The sequence below is a fragment of the Vitis riparia genome, chromosome 15 (genome assembly GCF_004353265.1).
Source record: "Vitis riparia cultivar Riparia Gloire de Montpellier isolate 1030 chromosome 15, EGFV_Vit.rip_1.0, whole genome shotgun sequence".
NCBI lineage: Eukaryota > Viridiplantae > Streptophyta > Magnoliopsida > Vitales > Vitaceae > Vitis > Vitis riparia.
In genome coordinates, this window is record NC_048445.1 from 966,489 (window position 1) to 984,450 (window position 17,962).

General features: G+C 36.6%; 4 protein-coding genes and 1 non-coding gene across 6 annotated transcripts; 2 read left to right on the forward strand and 3 right to left on the reverse strand.

Annotated features, from left to right (window-relative positions):
- The first annotated feature begins 1,381 nt into the window (after window positions 1-1,381).
- On the forward strand, window positions 1,382-3,574 carry LOC117932160. The gene is made up of 2 exons (XM_034853254.1): window positions 1,382-1,535; window positions 3,198-3,574. The coding sequence occupies exons 1-2, from the start codon at window positions 1,422-1,424 to the stop codon at window positions 3,276-3,278; spliced, it is 195 nt and encodes a 64-aa protein (XP_034709145.1). The 5' UTR covers window positions 1,382-1,421; the 3' UTR covers window positions 3,279-3,574.
- A 1,036-nt stretch (window positions 3,575-4,610) lies between these two features.
- On the forward strand, window positions 4,611-7,245 carry LOC117932159 (UPF0187 protein At3g61320, chloroplastic-like). The gene is made up of 4 exons (XM_034853253.1): window positions 4,611-5,490; window positions 5,932-6,099; window positions 6,570-6,776; window positions 6,863-7,245. Exons 1-4 carry the CDS (start codon window positions 4,804-4,806, stop codon window positions 7,058-7,060), a joined length of 1,260 nt encoding a protein of 419 aa, XP_034709144.1. The 5' UTR covers window positions 4,611-4,803; the 3' UTR covers window positions 7,061-7,245.
- LOC117932158 (riboflavin biosynthesis protein PYRD, chloroplastic) lies at window positions 6,380-10,412 on the reverse strand. Of its 2 annotated transcripts, none has more exons than XM_034853252.1 (4): window positions 9,867-10,412; window positions 8,939-9,253; window positions 7,017-8,672; window positions 6,380-6,919 (listed from the first exon to the last, which is right to left on the reverse strand). In XM_034853252.1, exons 1-3 carry the CDS (start codon window positions 9,920-9,922, stop codon window positions 8,063-8,065), a joined length of 981 nt encoding a protein of 326 aa, XP_034709143.1. In that variant the 5' UTR covers window positions 9,923-10,412; the 3' UTR covers window positions 6,380-6,919; window positions 7,017-8,062. The 2 variants fall into 2 exon arrangements, with proteins under 2 accessions (XP_034709143.1, XP_034709142.1); XM_034853251.1 differs by having other exon boundaries at window positions 8,939-9,237; window positions 9,867-10,411.
- Window positions 10,413-10,450: 38 nt separating this feature from the next.
- Window positions 10,451-10,524, reverse strand: TRNAV-CAC. Its single transcript has one exon. It is a non-coding gene; the product is annotated as a tRNA-Val (tRNA).
- A 785-nt stretch (window positions 10,525-11,309) lies between these two features.
- On the reverse strand, window positions 11,310-17,509 carry LOC117932553 (integrin-linked protein kinase 1-like). The gene is made up of 12 exons (XM_034853829.1): window positions 17,432-17,509; window positions 16,567-16,803; window positions 15,912-15,986; window positions 14,847-14,927; window positions 14,559-14,653; window positions 14,069-14,189; window positions 13,903-13,982; window positions 13,049-13,111; window positions 12,762-12,874; window positions 12,596-12,681; window positions 12,277-12,395; window positions 11,310-11,559 (listed from the first exon to the last, which is right to left on the reverse strand). The coding sequence occupies exons 1-12, from the start codon at window positions 17,465-17,467 to the stop codon at window positions 11,427-11,429; spliced, it is 1,239 nt and encodes a 412-aa protein (XP_034709720.1). The 5' UTR covers window positions 17,468-17,509; the 3' UTR covers window positions 11,310-11,426.
- Between the last annotated feature and the right edge of the window lie 453 nt (window positions 17,510-17,962).

A 17,962-nucleotide genomic window follows, 5' to 3' on the forward strand; every position in this document is an offset into this window, starting at 1 on the left:
CCTCCCAAGTTCAACCAATACTCTTTTTCTCCTTGGTATCCCTCAGAAAAACCACCTCTTCGAAAAACCCCCCTCCGTCCCTCTTCCTTCTTCTGCTCTTCTTTTTCCTATTCACCGGTCAGCAAGCATGGCTTGCCCAACCACTCTCTCTGCTGCTGCACGCCTGCTGCAGCCGACATCGAGCCCTCAGCTTCCTGGCTGCCTGTCCCATCTGGCCGGGATTCATGGTCAGAGGGGGGGGGGGGGGGGGGGTCCCCCTCACACCTTAAAAGAATCACCAAACTCCACTCTAACAGCCCAAAAGCTCTTCTGAATATCCTCTAACAGGTGTCGCCTCTTGATAGCTCCTCAAAAAGCAATATCTGATTCCATAGCGGCCAATTAAAAGACGCCATGTGGTCTCCTGGGGTTGCGACACTTGGCAAAACAAGCTGCATGAAAGTGCATGAAACCGAGCCCTAAAATGGGGATCTACAACACTTTCCGTTCAACCTTTAACATATTTTACATTTTGTCATCTTAGATTTAACACCCGATTTTTTGCCCTTTAAACTTATTAAATATCAACACTTTGTCATTAATTGCAAACCTTTCGTAAAATTACAAAAAAGATTGATCACTTTAGTTGAAACACTAGTATAAAATGGGGGAAAACCAACTTTGAATTAATAATCTTAAAGTAAAAATTTTTAAATGCCTTAAATATAATAGTTATCAGTTTTGATTTTTTTATATTTTATTTTAGAGAAATATTTAAATGACTATTCGTGATTTTCATATGAAACTGTAAAATGTAATGACTTCAAACTTGAGTAATAAATGTTTTTATTTGTATTTCAATTATTTTTCTTTACATTTTAACATTGTTTCTTTACTTAATAAATTATTTATTAATTTTTTAATAAATTATTCGTTAAATTTTTAATAAATTTACGGGCAAAGTGTTGCATTTTAATAAATTAGAGGAATAAAGTGTTGAGTTTTGAATGTGAGAAGTAAAGTATAAAACACGACAAAATTTGAGCGGTAAAATATATTTAACCCTTTTAAAAATGAAAAATTGATTAATTTATTTGATACTTCTCAAATTAATATGATAAGATATCTTGTGAAACTTTTCTAAAATTATTTTATTTTTTATCTTCATGTAAAATAAAGGAAGAAATGAGGTGACAATTTTACATCAATTTCTATTTTGTATTTTTGTTTTTAAAATAAAAATTAAAACTATTTTTAGACCATTTTTAATTTTAAAACGTTATAACTTTCTCCGTTTCCGAAGCATCCCTGAAAAGGTTCCACCGTTTCAATATTTACCAAAACGCAGCGTTTTGATACGCGCCGTACGAGGATGCTAACCGCTTCCCAAATTGTTCTTCTACTCCCATCTCCCAGAGAGCAGTAAGCAGAACAGTATCCTGATGAATCCAAGAACGGACAAGCTTGTGAGGAGAACAACAATGGTGGCTACTGCCACTGCTTCATATTTTCTCCTTACTGCTGATTACGGTGCCGAACCCAATGCTCTTGACCCTGTAAGTTTACAAATTTTATATGTATTTTCAAAATTTTCCTATTTTTTCTGGGGATTTTTAGGTGGAATTGGGGTAGAAATGGGTTTCGCAATTTGTTTGAAGTTTCTGATATGGGCTTTCCCTGATTTTTCGTGTCTCTTTACGTTTGAAAGCCACTGATTTACTTCTGTGATGTACAGATTCTTTGCTGATATTATTTTTTTATTGGGGTTGCTCCAATTTCTGATAGTTCTTTGCAAATATGGATGCTTTTTTATGTTGGGTTTGTGGAATATTGGTAATTAGTTGTTTGATTGCTTTTGTATTGTGTGGATGAGTTGCTAGGTTTTCATTGTTTGGGAAGATGAGTTTGAATTTGTTCTTCTTCGATTTCGATTGATATGTACTTTCTAGTTTCCGGGTTTACTTGATATGATTGTTTTCCCAATTGGATCTTCTCTCCATCTCTCTCCTTTAAGCCATGTTGATCCTCTTCTTATTCTTTTTTCTTCTTTTTCCCCGTTTCTGCTGATGACTTACACTTCTCAATCTTTGTCAAGATTTCTCTGAGAGTATTGGATTAGTAGGAGTTGTGAATGAAGTGGTATTGGTTTCTTTTACTATGGGAAGATGTGATTCTCAGGTTTGATGGATCATTGAAAATTATGAAAATTATGAACAAATGACAGATATCATATTTTACATGGTTTGTTGGGATTCTGGGATATTGTTTTCGAATTCTCTCCCGAAATCGTACTGTTATTTTTTGGGGGAAAAAATCACCATGGCCCCCTTCCACTACAAAATTGACCATCTTGCACTCTTCCCTGATGCACAAAAATAAAGTCCTATTTTAAGAATGTGGTAATAACCAAAGCTTATAATTTTTACCCAACCTTAATTTGATTGAAATCTTAGTTCAAGTTCAATCTATTTATTCCCAGAATAATATGGTCTGCAAGTTTTCATTTACAAGCCTACTCACCCGGAAGCAAAACTTATAACTTATGAGACCTTTTCAGATCATTGTGCAGTGTTTGCTAGGGCTTTTTAGGACCCAATCTTATATAGAGTTCAATTCACAAGCACAAGATTTTCTGGAACCCCCAGAAAATGATAGTGTTAGATTTTAGCTTCCAGGAAGAATGACTTGTAATGTCAACCTAAGTTATTTTTAATAAAAAGCAGTATGTGGTTTTCTTGAATGAGAGAATTTGAAAATGATGGCATAGTATAAGACATGATATTCTTACATAACACTGATTTGGACCTTGAGAAATAGCCTTTTATCTCCTCTCAGGAATCATATCTTGTGTGTTCTTCTAGCAGTCGCATGAGTATTAATTGGATGATCTAGAAATCCAGCTTATAAGCTTAGTAATATTGGAATGTCAACTCCCATGAAGTTCTCTCCTGTTACGTATGTGCTCATTTTTCAGGAAGAGTATGAGCAAGGAGTCAGCTTTGTGAAACATCTGTATGAGCAGTTTCATGTTATAGCAGACTTGCTAACTTGTAGAAGCTTCTTGAAAACCTATGGAGATCTACATTTTAGTATACAACTTGCACCACTGCACTTTTTAGTTATTGGTTGTTGTAAATATTTGTTGTTTTACCATTAATGATTACCAATTATTTTGATATGCCTTATTGAGTTCTGATGGCATTGACTTGCAATCACAGATTAAGAATGCTATTCATTCAGCTGAGCGTTCTGTAAAAGAGTTCATCTTTGGGTCAGAAAAGGACTCTCCAGGAAAGTGACAGGAAGCTGGGCTCCAACAGTGCGAAGTAATATCCAGATCTTTTGAACGAACAGCCTTTGTATAGGCAGAGTGCTTTCAATTAAGGTTTTTATAATCTTGCTGAGTTCGGAGATTTGCAGTGTGAAACTATGTTCTTTTCAGGGGATTACTTTGTTGACTTCTTGCTCAGTTTCTCACTTTGATGAGAACATTAGAAGTTAAATGAATGATGTACTTACTACTTGTGAAATGTATATATATTTTGAATTATGGTTCTTTATCCCTTCATAACAAAGCATTTAGGACTTCTTTTTATGAGGCAAATGTGTTTTGCTGGTTATTTTGCGTAAGATGTAACTTCTTGGGTTGGCTCCGGTATTTAAAACCCTCAATGTGCTCAGGGTAGAAAGCATGTATATGCAAAGCATTGTGCTCTGCCAGAATGCTCTTTGTGAATCCATGAAAGAAGCATGCTCTCTGGTTACACTATAGCTACTACTGACTTGGAGGTCATCAATTGAGTCTGCATATAATTTCTTTGGTTGTTTTTTTGGTCTCAGTGGCCATTGTGAGGGAAATGACAGGTTCTGTTGGCTGCCTCTGTAAAGAAGCTGACTTTTTATTCTCATTAGCCCATTTCTGAATCAAGAAAAGGGTTTTCAAATCCATTATTTGATGGCTCTGCACATTGATATCAAGTACAGAAGAGATGACTTTTAGCCATGAGATTTCAAGTTCTCTAGAACCCTTGCGCAGATATACTCAAATGGAAAAAGCAGGGACAAATTTCATCAAAGGAAGCTTCTTCTAAGTATTCTCAAAGAAAAATACTACAAATTTTCCTGCGAAAATACAGGGAATGGCACCTTCTTTTGCGTTTTTTCCTTCTCTTTTTTTTTAACCTATTCGTCTTAGATTTAATCAAGAAGGTGGGTTTCATCAAATAGTCTCCCGTTTGTCCTCCTCTTAGGATTTTAAATGTTTTGAGGGAGTTGTTTCCTTTCTATTTACTTGATCAGGATTGTGTCACAAGATGCTTGGCAGGTGCCCAAAATATATCGTTAATTAGGTTATATATCATGTGTATGTTCTGACGTTTTTCGGGTCTTATGTTTGTATCCTCATCAAACGGCTTAAATTTTATATGGTGGAGATTTCAGTAAGAATTGATAGGGTATTTCTTTCGAGGAGGAGTAACTTCTCTCAACTACCTCTCAGTATATATGTTAAGAGTGTTGCATCTGATGGTCACAGCACCTTGACCAACAGCAGATGGGACCCATTTAACCAGTTTGTCTATAATATCAATGGCAGAGATGGGGGGCCGTGACCACAAATGGTAACAGCATATGTGAAAATAGTGCCTACTAATATTTTATCCAAATGCATATGAATATGTGTAAAAACCTCATTCACAAACAACCGTTTCTAACTGCTAATCCATTTCTCTTTAACTTCACTCTCACTCCTTTCGAACCCTAACATGTCCTCTCCATCTCTTGACTCTCTTCTTCCTCTGAAAACCCTAACCCTAATTCCCACAAATGAGAAAACCCACCCACTCAATTCAACTTCCCACAAACTTAGCACCCTCTTTTTCTCTCAAAACAATCCCGAATTTTCACTTCCTACCCTTTCCCTCCAAACCCACCAAACTCTCCTTCAGAGTCTTCTCTTCACGCTCAGCAGACTCACCACCCCCTCCCTCCTCCACCCAAAACCTAACCCTAATCTCAATTCTCCGGACAGTTCCCGACTGGGCTGATGCCATAAAAGAACGTGGAATGCAGCAGAAAAGGTCTTTATACAACCATGAAACTTGGGTGGAGCATAGAAGTTCTAGGCGCCATGTCAGGCACCTGTTATCCAGCTTTTCTTCGCGGGTAATTCTATCATTGATTCCTCCGGTGATCGCCTTCACTTCAGTGGCAGTGATCGTTGCTAGTTACAATTCAGCAGTTACCTTTCACTGGTTACCGGAGTTCTTCCCCTTATTGAGGGCCTCATCACTGCCCTACCAGTTGACAGCGCCTGCCTTGGCTCTTTTGCTGGTTTTCAGGACCGAGGCGTCCTATTCGAGGTTTGAAGAAGGCAGGAAGGCTTGGACTAAGATCATTGCAGGGACTAATGACTTTGCCAGGCAAGTGATAGCGGGGGTTGAGAGCTCGGGCGATGCATTGCTGAAGAAGGCGCTCTTGCAGTATATCATGGCATTTCCTGTTGTTCTCAAGGTTGGTGATGCTTCATTTTATCAAACACGTGTTGTGCAAATTTTATAGCAATCCATATAGTGTGGTTTTTTGTTGGGAAGTAAGTGAAGACCCTAGAATCTAGATTGAATTGAGCGAATCAGCATTTGAATAGAAATACCAAGAAGTGCACATTAGGAATATATCGATAAGGATTTTGCTTTTGAAAACACTTGAGAATGGTTTTCAAAAATTATTTTTCAAAATCATTTTTTGATAATTATTTTCAAAAGTATATTATCAAAGTGACCTTCATTTTCCACTAAAAATTGATGACCCTTTGGCTTGAAGGTCGGAAATATTCCTCTTTGCAATCAGTCATGCTACACACACACCCATTTTCTTATCATCTACTATGATTTGGTTGGATTGAGCCTCAAATGTGAGATAAAATGATAGTGCTATAAACTTTCTCAAATGCAGTGTCATGTAATCTATGGCTCAGATATAAGACAAGACCTTCAGAATTTGCTTGAGGTGGATGATCTAGCAGTAGTTCTGAGTTCAAAGCATCGACCCCGCTGCATCATTGAGTTCATTTCTCAAAGCCTCCAGCTGCTAAACCTGGACGATGCCAAGCGACATGTGTTGGTAACTTCCCTCTTGGATTAGTCAACTTCACTCAATTTTCTGTTCATGCATCAAAGTGCCCAGAGAGCATTCTCACATTGTACACTTATATGTAACATCCCAGTAAGAAAAGAAGTTCTTAACACTATATATGAGGATGAGTCTCGACCTTGAGGGTCAATGACAATAGTTGTAACAGGGGCATTGTATTGTTGGCCCTACAATCTCATGGGATAGATGACGACAGTGTCGTATGAAGTGTTTTAAAGCCATGTGTTGTGTGTGATTTTTTCTACATCGATTAGGGGGAGACACCACAAGGGAAACCAGGTTATTGCATTACACATGTGATAACCCAAACCCTAAATATAGGAGCAGTCATTACATTACACATGATTGAGTCTTTCACTACATAAATACACACCAAATATAGGGACTACATGGAATAAAAAGATCACTAATGTTAACATAACTTCTACATTATGATGCAGGAGTCAAAGTTATCTTGTTTCCATGAAGGTATTGGTGTTTGTGAGCAGCTCATGGGCATACCTATCCCCCTCTCATATACCCGCCTGACCTCAAGGTTTCTGGTCCTCTGGCATCTCACTCTCCCCATCATCCTCTGGGAGGACTGCAACTGGATTGTGGTTCCTGCTACTTTCATCAGTGCTGCTTCTCTCTTCTGCATTGAAGAAGTCTCTTTCTTTCTCTCCCCTCTGGACTCTGCTATTCACTCATTCATGCTTTCTAGCTTCCTCTAATCTCCCTAGAGCTTTTGCAGGTGGGTGTTCTCATTGAAGAACCATTTCCAATGCTTGCGCTGGACGAGCTCTGCAAACTAGTTCATAACAACATTCAAGAAGCAATTGCCAGTGAGAAGTTGATTCAAGCACAACTCATTGCAAAAAGAAAGAACCACGCAGATGAGCACTCACCCAATGGTAGGCCCAGTTCTGAAGTGGACAGAAAACTGGGTTGAAGAAATTCTCTCCCAGTCTTTAAGAGCTGGGAGTCATCTATGCCTCCTGTTATCAAAACCACCTCACACAGATTTGTAAAGCTCAACTGGTTCACTCTTGTGGAACCCATTTTGTGGTGCATGTATGTGTATATATGCTAAAATTTTGTTGCTCAATATCATACAAGATTACACCTTTACAGAAACTAGAATTCATCTTGAAACTTTATTAAACCATTTGAGTTAATGCAGATCCATCAATGAGAATCACAGAGCATGTAAATTTGTTGAGTTGATGCTTTGCCCATCAATGAGAAAATCACCAAATTGCAGGCAAATGCAAAGATGCTATAACGGTACCTACGGAACAAAAAATTCAGACTATTGAATATGTATGGTAAGATACAGGTTATAGATCGAGGGTAAAAACAAATGAAACCAAGATACAAAGATACAAATAAATGAAACTAGAGTACAAAGAATGAGATTTGAAAACATGTGTATAGCATCATCTAATTGATGATGTCTTTTCGATACCGAAAAATATACTTTCTATATGTCAATTCCCACCGGCACCCTATTCAACTCAACACAACCCAAACAGCTAAATGAATCATTTTTCTCCATCAGAACTACTCAGTACTCAACCAAATCAAGGCTACCTTCAAACCTTCAACCTTAAAATATTTAACATGCCAAGCAACAAGTGGGCAATGTATGATTTTAAGTCATTCTTCATGGTTTTCAATGCATAAATTATAATGCCAATACTTAATTCTGCCATGAGGTGTTTAGGAGGATGCTCCTTAGAATTTTTTATTAAGAAAAATTCGATTCATTATAATACATCTACAAGAGGGGAAAACAGAGAAAATGTAAACGATCCATTTGTTCCCAAGCGAGAGGAAGGAAAAACTCACGACCATTCAATCAACTCAGTGTTCTCCACGTGCAGTGCAGCAACTGGGTTTCCAGAGAAGATTGCAATAGTTTGGCACTCGCTCACCATGCGTCTAATTTGCCTCAGAGATATCCCTCCAGCACAACACTGTCATTTGAGTTCCGAGAAGTTATATTCTTTAATCTAATTCCTTTCCTCAGATTCTTCAAAGCCAAGGGTAGTCCCTCTTCTTCATTTGTGCTCCAAAATGGCAATACTTCCACCACAACCTTTTGCAGCAAATTCTCTTCGAGAGACTGTTTGAGAAGATCTTCAAAATAGCCAAAATTTCCCCTTAAATCCAGCAAAATGCTGCATAATCCTTGACGTTTACAATATTCTAGAACTGCATTCAAATTTATCTGATCCAAAACCACTGTTTCAATTCCCTTTTGAACCATTTCTGGCTCTACAGCAGTCTCATTGTCAGCAAAGATTATCACCTTAGAAGTTGCTTCTGTGTGGGGAACGGGGATTTGGTTCGGTGAGATGGGACTTTTTGCTATCAAAATCTGAAGAGGTTGATTGGCTCCAGGTTCTTGGGAGGCAGGAAAAGAACACTTCTCAGTTACAGTTGTTGGAGAAAGAATTATTGCATCATATTCCTGTACCAATTGCGAGTAGTATCCACCGGCCTCCTCAACTCCTTCTCCAAGCTGATCCAAAATGTGGCCATTGATTGAGAGGGAATATCTGCAGAACAATGAGAGGATGCTAAGAAGAATTTTTTCATATTCATATTTACTTGAGCACAGATTGATAATGTGCAGGTATTCGGAAAAGAGCCAAGATCCAAATCCACATTTTAAAATAACATTGAATGCAACATCCAGGAATGAATTGCTTGAGCAAATCAATCAAAAAAATCGAGAAAACCAAAATAGGATCAATGGAAAGAACTCTATCCAACTCACTCTCTATGGCTTGCTTTCTTCTTCAAATTACATGCGTAAGTTTACCTCAGTGTGACAAAGGGCTTCCCTGTCAGCATTTGATGTATATAGGCTTCATTAAGCTTCTTGCATAGTTCTTCCTCCACGGCCACAGTGACTTCAATTCCTGCATCTCTTAATCTATCCACCCCCTTTGAAGCCACAATAGGATTTGGATCGACCATCCCAATTACAACCTTTTTCACCTTGGCTTTAATTAGTGCTTCAGTGCAGGGTGGTGTTCGCCCATAATGATTGCATGGTTCCAAGCTCACATATGCAGTTGCATTCTCGGCCAAATCCCCGGCATCCCTCAAAGCAAAAACCTGCAAATTGAACCTCCTGACTTAAATAACTCATCAGCTGTTGTACATTCATAACAGAAACCTTCAATCAAATCTGTATTTTCCTCTAACCATGTTTCTTAAAAAAAAACCCAATAGTTCAAAATCCACATCCAACATCAATACGATAAAAAACTACATCAATATATACGCTTGCAATCCAAAGTCACAATGAGACTAACACATTATTGGTTAGAATACTAAAGTTACCTCTTTTAAGAACCAGAAACAGGTTTAATTTTCTCAGCAATAGTACTATTTCAAGTGAGATGCAAACAAAATGCTTATAATCATTTAAAGACGATTGAAATTTAACCCAGAAATATTATATCAGATTACTTCAGGTCCCAAAAAGTGAAAAATCGAACATAAAAGAACCAGAAACAGGTTTAATTTTCTGAGCAATAGTACTATTTTAAATGAGATGCAAACAAAATGCTTATAATCATTTAAAGACGATTGAAATTTAACCCAGAAATATTATATCAGATTGCTTCAGGTACCAAAAAGTGAAAAATCGTACATTCAAAATTTCATCTTTTTCATTTTCCTGCATATTCTCAACAACCAACCAGAGCTTAAGGAAAAAAGAGAGAGATTTTGGGGTTTACCTCACCATGAGGCTGCCCAGCTTTTGGGTGAAACCCTTCGCCAACAACCTTTCCATCTTTCACAATAACACAACCAACCATGGGATTAGGACTTGTACAGCCAACAGCCTTCCTTGCAAGCTCCACACACCTCCTCATATAGAACCCATCATCCTCTTTTCCCTGTAAAGCCTCACATCTGACACTAACCAAACCACCATAGCTTGTCAAACCAGTTTGTGACTTAGACATCCTTTTGAGTGAGCTGCAAGACCCAGATGGGAATTTTGGAATAGAGACAAGTTTAGTAGGTTGGAATGATGATGAGAAAGGGATGAGAAAATGGGTCGAAGGTGAGAAAATTGGTGACCTAAGACTATAGTTTGGAAGTGGGTGTGGCTGAATCTGCATTGTTTGACTAATTGATGAACATCCAGATGAGAAAATGTTAAAAATCTGGGTGAGTGTTGTTGATATTGAGAATCTGGGAGACTCCTAGCAGAAATGGAAATGAGATTGTGGGACTGAGTGTCGTTGATACTCTGAGCCTGGGAGACTCCCAACAGAAATGGAAGACTGTGGCAATAATAAAATAAAAATGCAAATGTCTGAGCCCGGGTTCGAACCGGGGACCTCTAGTGTGTGAGACTAGCGTGATAACCAACTACACCACCCAGACATATTGTTCGATTGTTTTCTTATTTTTTATCTACCATAAAATAATTTCTTCACCGGTTCAGAATTTTTAAAAACTTAAATATGAAATACAATTTTAATTTTTATCTCCTTATAACACTCTAAAAACATACCAAATTTATTTTAAAAAACTATTAAATTTTTTAAAAAATATCCTCTATCAAAAGTTTATCCAAACCTGTTTTTAAGAAGAGTTTTCATGTAGCCCCAATTATTATTTTTAGAGTTTGTAAATTACAATATAATCCCCCTTGAAGGTGATGGTTATGCCATCATATATGGCTCAAGATGTGAGAACAATGAAAATATTCATGACATGTTCTGATGTTTCTATTTAAGTACCTACAATTAGGGTGCCCACTTTGAAAGAGTGAGTGAACTTTTCATCAATATTTAACTTTCTTTACAAATATCATATAAAATTTCCAATCTGATAGGGAGAAACTGAAATAACTTCTTATTCATGATAAGTTGTGAAAGGAAATAAACATATTGATGTCTAATTATTCAGATCCATTCTGTGATGTCAACATCAATATATTTTTACCTTTATAAAAATTTTCATCATCATCATCATCGATATTTCCATCATGGGTTAAAACATTTAGTACCTGAAGATTGACACCAGCTATGAGTTACTTTCAGGGTTGTACAGGCAATGATGAAAGACAACTACCATGAAGAAGAATATAAGTCCGTTTACAATTTCAGCATGAGGCTTATGTATATAAGATCAATGTGATTGATCTTCTTTCAGTATATATATATTAAGGGTAGGGGAATCCATTCTAATAAACCAAAATGGGGAAAGAAAGATACAATCCATAGAGGGGAAAACAATCTATGAGTAAAAGGAAAAAGTTGTTATTAAAGCCACAACTCATCTCATAAGATAGCACAATCACAGCAGGCTGTTTTCTTACTTATCATACTCTCTTGGATCTTCTCTAGCTCCAGAATTATGGCTTCAAATGTAGGTCGCGATTCTGGATTCTTGTGCCAGCAGTTTCTGAGAAGCCTATATCAGGAAAAATAGGGAATTACTCTTACATGAAAAGCATCATCAAAAGAACCAAAGGGGTTTGTCTTGAACTTTTTTTTAGAACAGTTTCCAAAAAGAGTTTTTGATTCTTTCAAGAACAATAATCTGTTAAGAAATTTGAAATGTTTTCAATTTATTTTTGTGTTTCTAATTTTTTTTAAAAAAATAACTTCTATATTTTATTTTCAATTATTCTTCATATTTGAATAATTATTTTTTGAAACTGTGCTGAGAAAGCAACTGAAAATAATTAAAATATGCCAGGAGAAACACCCTATTTTTATAATAATTTTCAAAAACCTGTTTTGGAAACAACTAACAACGAAATATATTTTGTCTTTTTTTTTTTTCTTTTGTATTTTTAGTGGGCAAACAAAAAGATATACTACAAAGAGTCTATCAAAAAAGGGATGCAGAGAGTACAAGAGGAGCCACCTAGACAAAAACAAAACGATGCCAAAAGATAAGAACAACTAAAAACCACAGTTCAAATTATCAATAAAATCCAGCAGAGAAGTGTATTTTCTCCCAACAGGATTCTAGACAATTCCTTAAGAGACCTAATAAGGGTTTCTTTCAGCTTAAGGTCATTGAGTGAATGATTGCGGTGACATGGGGAAGTGTTTTTATTTTTGTGAATTGTTTAGCCCATCCTAGTTGAGGAACATAGCTGATGAAAATTCAGTTACTCACGTCTTGATAGGTTCGGGGTATACAAATGAGGAGAGAGGTGGCCGTGAGTCTTCATATGCTCGCTTATCTGCAACATATTCTGCGTTCTCTGCTCTATTTGATGGCCCCCCTTGGAACATCTATAAGAAAAACCACAGCCATTTTTGAGACATTAGTAATCAGACTTGTTCTACCATGAAAACTTTCTAAGAAATTCAGATGGTTACTGTAATAAATGAGCCTTCCATGATGAGTCAATGCCAAAATTATTTATGGATCTCAAAAAAATTGGGTCTGAAACCCAAATTTAAAAAATGAAAAAAAAATCATTTAATTGTACCTCATGTACTATTAGTGCAAAGGAGAAGACATCAATACTCTTCCCATATGATTCTCGGCGATAAACCTCAGGTGCCATGTAACGATCTGAAAATGTCATAAAATTGTCTGAGAATTTTTTCAAATACTAAAAAATGTTTGACTTTCAGTAAGATGGAAAATCTTACATGAACCTGTTCCTCCAGTCATTTTGTAACCAACTGCATCTTTTTCCTGAGCAATTTTGCTTAAACCGAAGTCTGTAACCTTAAGGCGTCCTGCTTCATCTTGTAACACATTTCTGTGAGAGCCAAACGAAACGACTGTGAGACATTCTTTCTTTGCCATTGGGAGGTGGGGAGCAGACTACAGATGAAGAGTCAACTGGAAATCATATGGTTTTTGACTTATGACCACACCCAACAGTCTAATACTCTCAAAATGAACTTCAACAGAAAAGTTCAAGTTGCAATACCTTGGAGTTAAATCCCGGTGAATTATAGCATGTGGTTTATGCTGGTGAAGATAATTCATCCCTCTGCAGAGTTTTGCAAAGAACGAGTTCATCGAGTTAGAAGTGAGTGAGGCAAAAGTGGGTTACATAATTGAATACAAATGCAATAAAGGGCTGCAAAGTAAAATTACCATAGTTGCTTGTAAGTTCAGTGACCAATCAAAGTTTTTTGGGAAGGGGAACAAGAAAAGGAAAGTTACAGAAGTTTGTATTAGTGGCAAATGCTTACAGTATTGCCAGAATAATTGCATAATAATTTGACATAATTATGATCCAATGTAGAATGTGTTTAGTTATATTTACTAAGTAACCTTGTATTTATTTAAAGACATGAAATTCAAGAGCAGCTACTGATCTGGTAAAATTTAAAAGAAAAAATGAACAAAAAATCACGAACGATCCCACTAATAGTAAGTTAAAACAATCCAAATGTACATCCTTGTCATGAGAAGCCAAAACAGTACTCCAGAAAGCACATGATAGGATAAGCACCTTAGTTTGTTGTGCTGTGTGCGAGTCTATGAGGGGGGCCTACATTCAAATGCCTTATATGTAAATTCCATTTTGATCTATCCTTATTTAGATGGCATATCATTTGAAGATACAGAACAGCAAGACAAACCCTAAATAACACTTAGATCATTATATTTGTTACAAGGGCCAAAGAACAATATTAAATTGAATGACATTGTACTGCTTTACAGAGAAAAAGCACGTCTCATTAGAATAATCACAAGAGAAACCAAAGTCACGTTCTACTAAAATTAGAATTGCTACTTAAAACCTACAGGAAAAAAAAAACCAAGAAAATTTACCTTGCAATATCTAAAGCATAGGCAACAGCTACTGGTGGATCAAGTCTTCCTTTCTTTCTCAAAATATCATACAAACTTCCCTAACCATTTCAATCAATGGAAAGATCAGAGAGTGGAAATCCAAAAAAAAAAAAAGAAAAATGAAAACCTATTATGAAAATCTCACATTTCGAAGATACTCAGTGAGGAAAATAAGGCGCTCAGAGTGCTTTAGAACACCAAGGAACTGCACTATATTAGGGTGGCGCAGTTTCTGCCATAAACCTAGTTCCCTCAAAAAGGTATTCCTGTAAAACAATCAAAGTTAGGGGGACAAAATATAACATAATTAAGAAAGATTTTTCATAGGCTTGAATTTGGTGATGATTTCAGAACAAAGTAGATAAAAGCTGAAAGTACCTAGCATTATTACAACTTGCCATGTAAAACAATAGTTAACATCAAAACTAATTATATTGTAGTTTTTCTAGTTGAATACATGTATGTCATTTTCCTAGTATTGGATTGTTTTTCCATTTGTTGATACTAGGAAGACTACAAAGTCAGTAATATCAACCCCCTCTTTAATGGGAGAAGCAAGCATCAATGAGCTTAATAAATCAATAGCAAGTCAATAAAACAATTCCCATTAACCATCTTAAGATGAAGAAACTCACTTCACCCTTGGATCCGATGCAATGGAGGAACGGATTGTCTTTGCAGCAACTTCTGTTCCACGCCACTTCACTAAATAAACTTCACCATATGCTCCCTGCTGCCATGCTACATATTTTTAGTGCAGTACAAGAATATATATAATAATAAAATAAATAGAGAGGTTACATGTAGAAAGGGTTAAATATTTTAAAGGAACTCCTTTTGCCTAAAGGTGGCAGTCTAAAATGGGTGTAAGGTGTCCACACTGTAAATATTTGTCTGAAGAAATTGAAATAAAGAGAAAGTACTTCTCCGATAAGTGTTGCTTCATCCATGTCCACCTCGGTGTGATCAATTTCGTAGCAGGGAGTCTGGGAATCAAGCCCCACCTGAACAACAAGAGGATAGAAGAACAAAGCTAATCTCAAGATGGAATATCTATGCAGAGAAATTGTGAAACTTAATGCAGGGGCTTCCATAAAAGAACCCTTAAGAAAAATGTCTGGAAGCTTTAGACGCTTAAGGAATCAGTGTGTGATATGCACATAAAATGATTTAACTAATTGACAATTATTTCTTCACTTTTCAAGTTTAAACTATTATCTATTTTCGCATAGTCAGAGTTCTCAAATACTTGTCACACCCTCTTTCTATGATTTTCTATTTAAGGAATATGAGCTGCTACCATGCATTTAGTTTTTCATTACTTCTTTGTAACTGTTATCTGAAACCAAAAGGCACAGATCCATAAACATTTTAAAGAATGCAAAAAACTAACCCGTTGCATATAGTGAAAAGAGGCCTCAGATATGTGTGTTTTGTATGTTTGTAAGACATGAAAACCTTAAACTACCTTACTAAATTTTTAACTTTTCAAGCATTATTAAGAGGGGCTGACCATAAAAGGGAGCATCCAAATAAACAACCTAGTAGAATATTGTATTTGTTAACACTCTGACATGAAACTGATAACAGTAAATACACTTGTGAATCTTATCTGTGATCTTTCACTTCTTAAAAACTAAAGGATATGAAGGTTATTATGTAGCCACCTGCATCTTCGTTGTAAAGGACAATTTGATCCATTAAAGAAGGAAAAAAGAAAACCCAGTACAGAAACAAAAACCTCCCCCACATCACATCTGTCATCTAATTCTTATTTTTGGTTGGATAAAGATTTTTAAAGCAACAGTAGTATTTGTGTGGTTGAGGAATCTGCACAAACATGATGGGTAAGTGTCATGAACAAGCACACATTTGTCATTTGAAAGTATCAAGATCAAAGCAAATTACGTATATAAAAGAAAAAACATGTTTCCTTACATAGCTTAAGTAAAAGCTTCCAATTATTTACACATTAAAAGGGTATATACCGGATCTGTTCCACCCTGCGCCTCCAGTATCTTGCATATCTTCTCATGACCAAAGCTGCGAGCATCTGAAAGTGGCTGCCAAAATAATCATATCACAGGTGGCCCACATCAGTTATATTCTACAGGGAGAAGAACATAATGCTTCCAACAAGAATATCCTTTAAGTTGATTGCACAACAGCCAGGCTAACAGGAATAATCTGCAACAATCTGCGTAGGCATAATGGAGTGAAACCTAAAGCTGTGGAAATAAATGGGAGATACTCGGCCCTTTTGAAATTATTCAAACAGCCCCTCAAGTGACAAAGGAAGTGCTGAGACTATAAATAATATGATATTGTCAGTGCTTAGGATGTAGTAGCTTGTGAGACATGGAAGAGACCAAATCAGCACAGTGATTAATTGCAAGAAGAAAAAAACTAAGCAAAACAAAATCAAAGTAGTTTAGTTCCTAGGAGATTTTCTAGATTGCCTTGCCATGTTATTGCCATCACCAGCAATTTTAGCAGAACCCTGATGCAATTGTGGACAGTTATACGCAAATCCAACGTTACGTCAGACATGAGGCAGAAGTTTCTGCCACAAAATACTTGTTCAACACTCCAGAATGCCAATTGAATGAATCACAAAGATTAAATACTATAAACAAAACTTACAGTGCGTCCCCAGCGATCAATGGAGTTCACATCAGCTCCTTTCTCAAGTAGGAGGACAACAATTTCTTCGCAGCCTTCACAGGCTGCTAAATGGAGTGCTGTTCTTTTATCATAGTCAGCTAGATTGGCATCAACTCCTTTCTCCAATTCTTGTATTACACCTGCTTTGTCACCCTTACTAGAGCAGTGGAGAAGCTGATATGGTCCTTCTGAATCCATGGTTTGTGGTTGCATCCTCTGTTGAAAAGTGGAACTTCATTTCTACTTTGAACAACACCATACCCAATTTTTTTTAAATTCATCTTAAAAACTACAGAACTATCATGCTGACAGATGTTCATAGAATTTGCAACAAAGAACTGTTAGTAAGGAAGCATTTTATCAGTTTTCTGGCTTTGCATTCCATCAAAACAAACGGACCAAGTCAATTGCAGGTCCTCTGAGAAAGGTGAGTTCTTATATCTATTTTGGACAACACTGTATCTGTATTCACTAAAAAATTAACAATTTTTACAATGATATCTTCAGAAATAAAGTCCTATCAAGTGAAATTTTATGGTAAAATTTGATGATTTGCTTTCCATAGAAACAAACACGCAGAGCTAATCCCTCATGCTTTCTCTGTTGAAAAATGAAATTATATTTTCTTTTGACTAACCACTACATTCCATATCGGCTCTTTCCAACAAATCTTAAATCCACATAACTGTCATTTCGACACTTGGTAAAATTTGTTACTAAACACTAGTAGCATCAGGAGCATTTGCACTCTTTTTTATTTTGTTTTCCATAGAAACAAACAGCGAAACTAACACAATAATTCAAACTTCCAGGTTATACCATTGCCAAAAAAATGAGAGATTACCTTGGGAGGCGGTGAAGAAGATCTGCAATCATCCATGGAAGGGTGAGAACTATCGTAAAGTCAACAATGCTGAGATCAGAGAATTGAAACCGCCCTCTGTTGTTTGGAGGGAAAAAACAGCGTAGATGAGACATTGAAGCTTATAACCGATGCACGGTGACAGTTAATGTGGAACAATCCAAATGCGGAGGAGATATCTACGATGTTATATGTCTTTTTCGCGATTGAATATGATAAACTGGAACTTTGTTTTGTTCGCCTAAATTGTCAAAGGTCTGATTGGCTGTCGAGAAAACTGTGGAAAGTGAAAGGAAAGGATAGCTGTAATTTTCCACTTTCTGTGTTTTTTTCATCCCTAGCTGAATCGAATTTTTCTTCTGTTTTCCTCGGTTTTCTGAGCGACCAAACGGACGGTTAGGGGTTCTTTTTTTTTTTTTTTTGGCGGGGTTTCTGATTTGTCGATTGAAGACTGTAGGCCAGGGACAATAACGGAATTTGCCAACATAAATGGTACGACGTCGTTTCAAAATA

Excerpts from the sequence above, each read along its gene's own strand:
- LOC117932160 (XM_034853254.1), top strand. The coding sequence starts at position 1,422 with ATGAATCCAAGAACGGACAAGCTTGTGAGGAGAACAACAATGGTGGCT. Across the intron at positions 1,536-3,197 it reads AACCCAATGCTCTTGACCCT|ATTAAGAATGCTATTCATTC; the intron begins GTAAGTTTACAA and ends TTGCAATCACAG.
- LOC117932159 (XM_034853253.1), top strand. The coding sequence starts at position 4,804 with ATGAGAAAACCCACCCACTCAATTCAACTTCCCACAAACTTAGCACCC. Across the intron at positions 5,491-5,931 it reads CATTTCCTGTTGTTCTCAAG|TGTCATGTAATCTATGGCTC; the intron begins GTTGGTGATGCT and ends TCTCAAATGCAG. Across the intron at positions 6,777-6,862 it reads CTCTCTTCTGCATTGAAGAA|GTGGGTGTTCTCATTGAAGA; the intron begins GTCTCTTTCTTT and ends GAGCTTTTGCAG.
- LOC117932158 (XM_034853251.1), bottom strand. The coding sequence starts at position 10,256 with ATGCAGATTCAGCCACACCCACTTCCAAACTATAGTCTTAGGTCACCA. Across the intron at positions 9,238-9,866 it reads CTGGGCAGCCTCATGGTGAG|GTTTTTGCTTTGAGGGATGC; the intron begins GTAAACCCCAAA and ends TTCAATTTGCAG. Across the intron at positions 8,673-8,938 it reads AAGCCCTTTGTCACACTGAG|ATATTCCCTCTCAATCAATG; the intron begins GTAAACTTACGC and ends ATTGTTCTGCAG.
- LOC117932553 (XM_034853829.1), bottom strand. The coding sequence starts at position 17,467 with ATGGATGATTGCAGATCTTCTTCACCGCCTCCCAAG. Across the intron at positions 13,983-14,068 it reads TCACTGAGTATCTTCGAAAT|GGAAGTTTGTATGATATTTT; the intron begins GTGAGATTTTCA and ends TGAAATGGTTAG. Across the intron at positions 11,560-12,276 it reads TACCCCGAACCTATCAAGAC|GCTTCTCAGAAACTGCTGGC; the intron begins GTGAGTAACTGA and ends TTCCTGATATAG.